At 42.6% G+C, this 9,335-nt stretch overlaps 1 protein-coding gene across 1 annotated transcript; it reads right to left on the bottom strand.

Annotated features, from left to right (window-relative positions):
* Window positions 1-965: 965 nt before the first annotated feature.
* rnf151 (ring finger protein 151) lies at window positions 966-4,272 on the bottom strand. The gene is made up of 5 exons (XM_038990899.1): window positions 4,234-4,272; window positions 3,702-3,852; window positions 3,229-3,338; window positions 2,659-2,888; window positions 966-1,218 (listed from the first exon to the last, which is right to left on the bottom strand). Exons 1-5 carry the CDS (start codon window positions 4,270-4,272, stop codon window positions 966-968), a joined length of 783 nt encoding a protein of 260 aa, XP_038846827.1.
* Window positions 4,273-9,335: the final 5,063 nt, after the last annotated feature.

Below are 9,335 nucleotides of genomic sequence, written 5' to 3'. Positions count from 1 at the left end.
CCAGGTTAGACTTTTCTATCCTCTCTCTCTCTCGCTCCCCTCCCTCCCTCACCTTGTCTACCCTTGTATCTCTCACCTCTCGCCCTCCCTTGTCTTTTTTCATCTATCTCTTCCTCTTTTCCTCTCCCCCTCATCTCCTTCCCCCCTCCCTCCCTCCCTCACCTTCCCCACAAATCCAAAGTAAGACAATCTACCCCAAATAAAACAATTAACCTATCTTCACTCCATTCCAGAAAGTGTTTGTGCTGCCCAACATGGATGACATCTACCTGCCTCTGATGCATTCTGGGATGGACGGTCCTCCAGTGGCCCAGCAGCCCCAGCACTGTCCGTCCCAGTCATCAGACCACTCCTCCATGGAGTCGATTGAGAGGATCTCCCAGGACAATACTACTACAGAGTTGGACTAGTGCCTCCCTGTGGCCCAATGACGCTATGACACCCTTGAAGTTCTCATAGCATTACAAGTAGATATGTCACCAAATGTAGTGGGATACTTTATATTACAGAACTTCAACCGAAGTCATACCTTTGGTCAATGTTTACATGTGAGGAACAGTAATGAGGTGTGAGTTTCCTTGCTGTTTTAATTGTTTACAGGTCAATGTCCTTTTGAGCAGACAGTCCATATTTAATACATGAAAATGAAAACAATCATTGAATAAAACCATGACATGAGGAAGTGTTTTTGTCATGTTTTTAATCATTTGAGTTTTGGTTTTGCCGAAATACAATAATCAACCTAATAAAAACATTCTGAAAAGAAAACAATCCAGAAGAATACATTTGCAGTCTTTACAAAATACACCAAAATGAAATTAACAGTTTCATTAAAATAATTAAAATCCAAAACCTCTTTCATTTTCACATTTCTGCATTAACAGATTTTATATAAAAACCATTATGTCACATAAAATGTAATTAATAATTTGTAAAAAATAAAAAAAGAAAAACCTGTACCCATCTCAAGAGCTGCTGCTACTGCTGCTTGTGTTACTCTCCCCTGTAGTCTCCCCCTCTCCATATCCCTCATACACCTCTCCACCCTCCTCCCCTTCTCCCTCCCCCTCTCCCATGACCTCTAGGCTCTCACAGATGAGCGCCACCTGCCTCCTGACGTGTGTCATGGCCGTCTGCATTCTCCCCATCTTTCTCCGGAGGGCGCTAGCGATGGCTCTGTGGCTCTGCCTCTGGGCCTCCACATGCTGCCTCAGCTGCCTGGGGTAACCATCATTTTCATCATAGGGGATTCATGCATTTATACAGAGCTTTACTTAGAGAATTTGTATATACTCCCAATCGGTATTAGATAGAATGTCGTGGCTCCCCCTTGGGTGAAGACAACCTGTGATTACCTAGGTTACCCCGTGGGCTCACATTTAAAAACGTGACCTTTTTCAAACACATTTTTCTTGTTGTCTGCTTGTTTTAGGCAATTACAAAACTACATTTAAGAAAGTACAACATATCTAAAGTACAACATAGATAACTGTTCAACATTACCTGCTCCAGAGCTTTCTCACTACTTATAAAAACGTAATATAGTAGGGCTTCCCTCATGCCCCTTTTCATGACAGTGCTAGCAGCCATGTGAGTGCTAGCTTGCTACCAACCAGAACATTAAGCTAGCCAAGACCTGCTCCACAAACAGACTATAAAGCTACAAGTAGTGAGTGGAGTCACAAACGGACTGTACTAAAGAAGATAAATGTCTTACCTGTAATGAAATGTTTTCTACACAGATAGATACATGTACCCTACTAGGACACCGGGTCCCCGCTATTCCCACTCTCCCACACCACTCTCCCACACCTGAAGCCACAGGCTCTATTCCCCTATGTGGGAACATTGAACAACAAAGCAGCTTTTCAACATGTTTTGTTATTTTTGTATAACAAAACATCTACGACAAAGTTGGTTCTTTTACAACGGGGGTCAATGGGAAATAATGTTTGTTTCCCCCAATTTGTGGCCGTGGTCGAGGGGAATTCCTTCTTATGACTTGATTATCGACTCAGAGCATTATAAAGGGGAAATTCTAGCCTGGAATGCAAACTGAATATTGTTCCACTTCCTTTCCTTTTCAGTAATATTCAGTTTGGATTCCAGGATAGAAAACTCACCTAATCTACTACAAAATAAATAGAGGAATGCTTCTAAATTCAAAATACAAACACCATATCCATTCTGTCTCACCTCATCCACCCACTCCCAGTGTTTTAACACCCACCCACTCCCAGTGTTTTAACACCCACCCACTCCCAGTGTTTTAACTTCCACCCACTCTCAGTGTTTTAACACCCACCCACTCCCAGTGTTTAAACATCCACCCACTCCCAGTGTTTTAACATCCACCCACTCCCAGTGTTTTAACATCCACCCACTCCCAGTGTTTTAACATACACCCCTCCCAGTGTTTTAACATCCACCCACTCCCAGTGTTTTAACACACACCCACTCCCAGTGTTTAAACATCCACCCACTCCCAGTGTTTTAACATCCACCCACTCCCAGTGTTTAAACATCCACCCACTCCCAGTGTTTTAACACCCACCCACTCCCAGTGTTTAAACATCCACCCACTCCCAGTGTTTTAACATCCACCCACTCCCAGTGTTTTAACATCCACCCACTCCCAGTGTTTTAACACCCACCCACCTGAAGCAGTTGTGTTGGGGCTGGGTGGCCTGTGTGAGCAGAGTACCACAGCCCATGGGGCAGAGCTGGCTCCAGTGCTGGCAGTGCTGTGAGTGGACCTCCAGGGCTGAGCGGGGCACCAAGGAACCACAGCCCTGGTGGGGGCATGGAACCCTCTGGAACTGGCAGGAGGAACTATGGAGGAACTCCTCAGACAGAGGGAAAGTGGCCGAGCATCCCTCATTGTTACACTACAGGGGAGAGTGAGAGTGGTAGAGCAGAGATGAGCGGAGAGGGAAGGAGAGAGATTAGAGGGGAGAAGAGAAGAGGAGTGAAGAGGAGAAGAGAGGAGAAGAAGTGGAAGAGTGTGGGAAAGTCAAAGATTGCCGAAGGTTGTTTGAATGATTTATGAATAAATAATTTATTCAATATGAGAGGCATGATGACATATGAGACAGGGAAAGTTCCTCTATGCTTGAAACATCCAATTTCCTTCCCACTATGTGGCCCTCATACATTGCTTACAGAGAAAAATGAACTCCATTACTTTGTAATAGAAACACTTAGCAACATCAGGCTGTGATAACTCACCTTAATCCTGAGGCGGCTGATAGTTTTACTCAATTTGTACATGACGAACATAAAGCTGGGACTGATAGTGTTCCTACAGCAGGGACATGTCTCCTGTCTAGAGAAGAGAGCTGAATTGAATCAATAACATTAATTTTACACTTTAAAATGATAATTTCTACAGTCGAAACCTGAAGAAACTAGATGGTAATCATCTTTCAGCACTGTGAAAATGTACCAAAATCAGAATCTTGTGTTCTAGTAACACATCCCACTGGGCACAGACATCAATTCAACGTCTATTCCACGTTGGTTCCATTTAATTGAAATGACGTGGAAACAGCGTTGATTCAACAAGTGCATGTCCAGTGGGATGTTGCTTCCTACCTTTCATAATAATACAGCTACTGTCTTTCCTAATGAATAACCAGTTATAGTTACAATATTCCTTCTATCTACAGTGTGTCCTAAACTGAGGACATGATCCAGTGTACTGTACCTCCTGAGCCACTGTAGGATGCAGGTCTTGCAGAAGACATGGTTACAGGCCACTCTGACAGGACACCTCAGGACAGCTCTACAGATGGTGCAGAGCAGGTCATAGTCTGGACCGTCCACAAACAGGTCCACGTCGTAACCCCCACTCTGAAACACACACACACACACACACACACACACACACACACACACACACACACACACACACACACACACACACAAGCACACACACATGCACACGCACGCACACACACAAGAGAAGTTAGTTAGGAAATAAGATAGTTGTACTTTAGGTAACTAAATCAAAGTAATGTCAATAGCAGTAAATTAGTCAAATCAAAGCCACTCTGTTATAATAAAACATAATACATTAAACAGGAACAATCAAATCTCCCCAAAATGTTTATGTGGTTGACAAATTACCAGGTCCAGGCACTCCAGTGCACAAATTCTTCAACCACATAACTTATTAAAAAATATATAATAATCTGTGTTCCTTTTCTACGACCTCTTAAGTTTTTTGGATACCTGTAGCTCTCTCGACACAAAGTTGTTCTCAAAAATCATAATCCATATTTCATCCATAAAGTCACTCCTCATTATGAATGATATTTATATATATTAACTCACCATATTTCATCCATAAAGTCACTCATCATTATGAATGATATTTATATATATTAACTCACCATATTTCATCCATAAAGTCACTCATCATTATGAATGATATTTATATATATTAACTCACCATATTTCATCCATAAAGTCACTCATCATTATAAATTATATTTATATATATATTAACTCACCATATTTCATCCATAAAGTCACTCCTCATTATAAATGATATTTATATATATATTAACTCACCATATTTCATCCATAAAGTCACTCATCATTATAAATGATATTTATATATATTAACTCACCATCTTTCATCAATAAAGTCACTCATCATTACAAATGATATTTATATATATTAACTCACCATATTTCACTGCTCTGTTGTCAATTGTCATGAGGTCACAGTTGCTACAGTTTTCATTCCCACAGCTTAGCCCCTCACTCCCTTTAGTTAGGACTAGCCTACATGTCAACAACACAAACAAATATCCCTGTGTGCCAAGCCACAAAAATACACTGCTAAAACACCCTGGAAATAAGACATCATTTGACCAATAATCATTCAGCTTTCCGTGGTAAAGATCCATGTCATTCCTCTTCTCTGAAGTTCCACACTATAGTACTTACTGTTAGACTCAAAACTACGTCCAGAGCTAGTGACTAACCACCTGGCTCCTTTTTTCTCTCTTTTTCTCGTTCTATCTTTTTTTGGTACCCTCCAGGTTTTACTGCTTTGACAGGGGGAGTTGCCATGGAAATGAATGGCGGCTGGCTCTAGAGCTTCCAAACCCATCGGCATTCTCTAACTATTGCTCTGACTGACGGCCACAGTGAGTGGGCTACTATGAATAGGCCTTTTTCAGAACTCAGTGGAGGTTTCTATTCAATAAAAAGTACACTTTCGGTTTTATTTGCCTTTTAAATGCAATAACAGCCAACTTTATTCTGTAGTTTATTTTATATAATATGAATTTCAATACTTTTGTCTGTGACATTGGCTGAAGGTTTTTATGAGAGCTTTTTGAAAGGTTTTGAAAAGTGTGCTATTATTACACACATTTGTATTTATTGTTATTATTATTATTGTTGTTATTGTTATTATTGTTATTATTAGTGTTATTAGTGTTATTATTATTGTTGTTTTTATTATTGCTATTATTATTGTTATTATTATTATTATTGTTACTCATTTTTATTATTGTTTCGCAGCTTTGTTTTTTCAGTAATATTTCATATCCCGCCATAGTTAACATGTTTTTCAGTAATATTTCATATCATGCCATAGTTAACATGTTTTTCAGTAATATTTCATATCCTGCCATAGTCAACATGTTTTTCCACCATTTCACCAGCAGCAGAACGTGTATTAAAGGAACTTTTGTTAAGAATTGGCTAATTGTGTATTTTTTTATTTTTCATTAAAACATTTTTTTTTTTTTACCTTTATTTAACTTGGCAAGTCAGAATAAATTCTTATTTACAATGACTGCCTACCGCGGCCAAACCTGGACGACGCTGGGCCAATTGTGCACCGCCCTATGGGACTCCCAATCAATTTTACCTTTATTTAACTATAAGAACAAATTCTTATTTTCATTGACAGACTAGGATCAGTGGGTCAGGGGTAGAACGACAGATTGTACCTTGTCAGCTCGGGGACTTGATCTTGCAACCTTTCGGTTACTAGTGCAACGCTCTAACCACTCGGCTACCTGCCGCCCTAATAATAGCAGGGTGAACAGGCAGTGGCCTTGATGATCTTTTTGGCCTTCCTGTGACATCGGTGCTGTAGGTGTCCTGGAGGGCAGGTAGTTTGTCCCCGGGGATGCGTTGTACAGACCGCATCACGCTCTGGAGAGCCCTGCGGTTGTGGGCAGTGCAGTTGCCGTACCAGGCAGTGATACAGCCTGATGCTCTCAATTGTGCATCTGTAAAAGTTAGTGAGGGTTTAGGTGACAAGCCAAATTTCTCAAGCCTCCTGAGGTTGACGAGGTGCTGTTGCGCCTTCTTCACCAGTCTATCTGTGTGGGTCGACCATTTCATTTTGTCAGTGATATGTATGCAGAGGAACTTAAAACTTTCCACCTCCACTGCTGTCCCGCTGTTGTGGATAGGGGGGTGCTTGCTCTGCTGTTTCCTGAAGTCCACGATCATCTCCTTTATTTTGTTGACATTGAGTGAGTGTCACGGTTTTCTAAAGTTGAACCCAGAAGCAGACCAGGACAAGGAGAGTAAGACGAAGGTGAGTATTTATTTACAAGTTTGAATGTAGTGATAGAAAAATCCAGGTGACGGAGCGGGCAGCGGAGGTGAGTTGATGGGATTGAATAGGCAGATCCAATGAAGTAACTGAAGTCACCGACGACCAGGTAGGGATGAGATGAGTGTTCCGGGTGAATGACTGTAGACAGAAAAAACGGAGGTGAGTTCAAGGCAAGCAAAACGTACAAAACAACAAAACAAACTCTATCAAACTGGAGGCTGATACACTGGCACAACATACTGTTCATGGCTAACGATCCGGCAGGGAATGGATGTCAGGTCAGTGCTTATGAAGTGGAGGGGTGATGATCAGGACCAGGTGTGCAGATAGCGAATTGGAAACAGGTGCGGTAAATCAGAGATCTCCCAACCAGCTACGTCGCCCGGCAACCAGACAGGGTGCGTTCCAGGACACCGGAAAAAACACTCCAGGACAGAACACAGGCAAAAACAGACTCAGGAAGCGGGATTCGTGACAGTGAGAGGTTATTTTCCTGACACCACACTCCAAGAGCCCTCACCTCCTCCCTGTAGGCTGTCTCGTCATTGTTGGTAATCAAGCCTACTACTGTTGTGTCATCTGCAGACTTGATGACTGAGTTGGAGGCGTGCATTGCCACGCGGTCATGGGTGAACAGGGAGTACAGGACAGGGCTGAACACGCACCCTTATGGGGCCCCAGTGTTGAGGATCAGTGAAGTGGAGGTGTTGTTTCCTACCTTCACCACCTGGGGGGCGGCCCGTCAAGAAGTCCAGGACCCAATTGCACAGGCTGGGGTTGAGACCCAGGGCCTCAAGCTTAATGATGAGCTTGGAGGGTACTATGGTGTTTATTGCTGAGCTGTAGTCAATGAACAGCATTCTTACATAGGTATTCCTCTTGTCCAGGTGGGATAGGGCAGTGTGCAGTGTGATGGCGATTGCATCGTCTGTGGACCTATTGGGGCGGTATGCAAATTCAAGTGGGTCTAGGGTGACAGGTACGGTGGAGGTGTTATGATCCTTGACTAGTCTCTCAAAGCACTTCATGATGACAGAAGTGAGTGCTACGGGGCGATAGTCATTTAGTTCAGTTACCTTTGCATGCCTCGGTACAGGAACAATGGTGGCCATCTTGAAGCATGTGGGGACAGCAGACTGGGATAGGGAGAGACTGAATATGTCTGTAAACACACTTGCCCGCTGGTCAGCACATGCTCTGAGGACGCGGCTAGAGATGCCGTCTGGGCCGGCAGCTTTGCGAGGATTTACACTTTTAAATGTCTTACTCACGTCGGCCACGGAGAAGGAGAGCCCACAGTCCTTGGTAGCTGGCCACATCGGTGGCACTGGGTTATCTTCAAAGCGGGCAAAGAACTTGGTTAGCTTGTCCGGAAGCAAGACGCGGTGTCCGGTTTGGCTGGTTTTCCTTTTGTAGTCCGTGATTGTCTTTAGACCCTGCCACATACGTCTCGTGTCTGAGCCATTGAATTGCGATTCCACTTGTCTCTATGTTGACATTTTGCTTGTTTGATTGCCTTTTGGAGGGAATGACTATTCTGTTTGTATTCTTCCATATTCCCAGTCACCTTGCCATGGTTAAATGCGGTGGTTCACCCTTCAGTTTTGCGCAAATGTACCATCTATCCACAGTTTCTGGTTAGGGTAGGTTTTAATAGTCACAGTGGGTAGAACATCTCCCTTCTTGATGAAATCAGTAACCGTCTCAGTGCACACGTCAATAATATTCTCGGAAGCTACATATCCCAGTCCGCGTGATCAAAACAATCTTGAAGTGTGGATTCCGATTGGTCAGACCAGCGTTGAATAGTCCTTACTACGGGTACTTCCTGTTCGAGTTTCTGCTTATAGGAAGGGAGGAGCAAAATGGAGTCATGGTCAGATTTGCAAATAGGAGGGCGGGGGAGGGCCTTGTATGCATCCCGGAAGTTGGAATAACAATGATCGAGTGTTTTTCCAGCGCGAGTACTACAATTGATATGCTGATAGAATTTAGGTATCCTTTTCCTCAAATTTGCTTTGTAAAAAATCCCCAGCTACAATAACTGCAGCCTCAGGATATATGGTTTCTAGTTTGCATAAAGTCCAGTGAAGTTCCTTGAGGGCTGTCGTGGATTCGGCTTGAGGGGGGACATACGGTGCTGTGACAATAACCGAATACATTTAATTTGGGAGATAACACAGTCGGCATTTGATTGTGATGTATTCTAGGTCAGGTGAACAAAACGCCTTGAGTTCCTGTATGTTATTACAATTACACCATGAGTCGTTAATCATGAAACATACGTTTGTGAGTCACATTTCTGAAGCTTTCCTCCTTTTGTTTTAATTGAATTTGTGCCAACTTGTGGCTTGCTTTGAGTACATTACACTGATCTGACTTACTGGCAAAATGTTACAGGCATCCTGTAAATTGGAGACATGGGAAAGTTTTTTATTATATCAGCAATGTCTGTATTTTCAGTGATTTAAAGGTCAATTGAATAATCTACCAATGCTTTTTTTGTGTAAACAAAAGTCTTTATTACCTTTCTTACAGTATTAACCTTCTCTTAAAAGCATTCCCACCAGTAAATCATTGATCCCTAAGCAATACCCACTAGGCACATTCCCTTGTCTTTGCTTTGACTTTTCATGAATATTAACTCATTTTCCCAATAAGCCGTCACTCTTTTAGCAACACTTGTGTGTAATAAGCAAGAATGGGGGGCGGCCAGTTCAGCTGCTCTACCCAGCGTCTACGT

This window comes from Salvelinus namaycush, chromosome 4, assembly GCF_016432855.1.
Source record: "Salvelinus namaycush isolate Seneca chromosome 4, SaNama_1.0, whole genome shotgun sequence".
In the NCBI taxonomy this organism is placed as follows: domain Eukaryota; kingdom Metazoa; phylum Chordata; class Actinopteri; order Salmoniformes; family Salmonidae; genus Salvelinus; species Salvelinus namaycush.
This window is presented reverse-complemented; position numbering and strand designations above follow the sequence as displayed.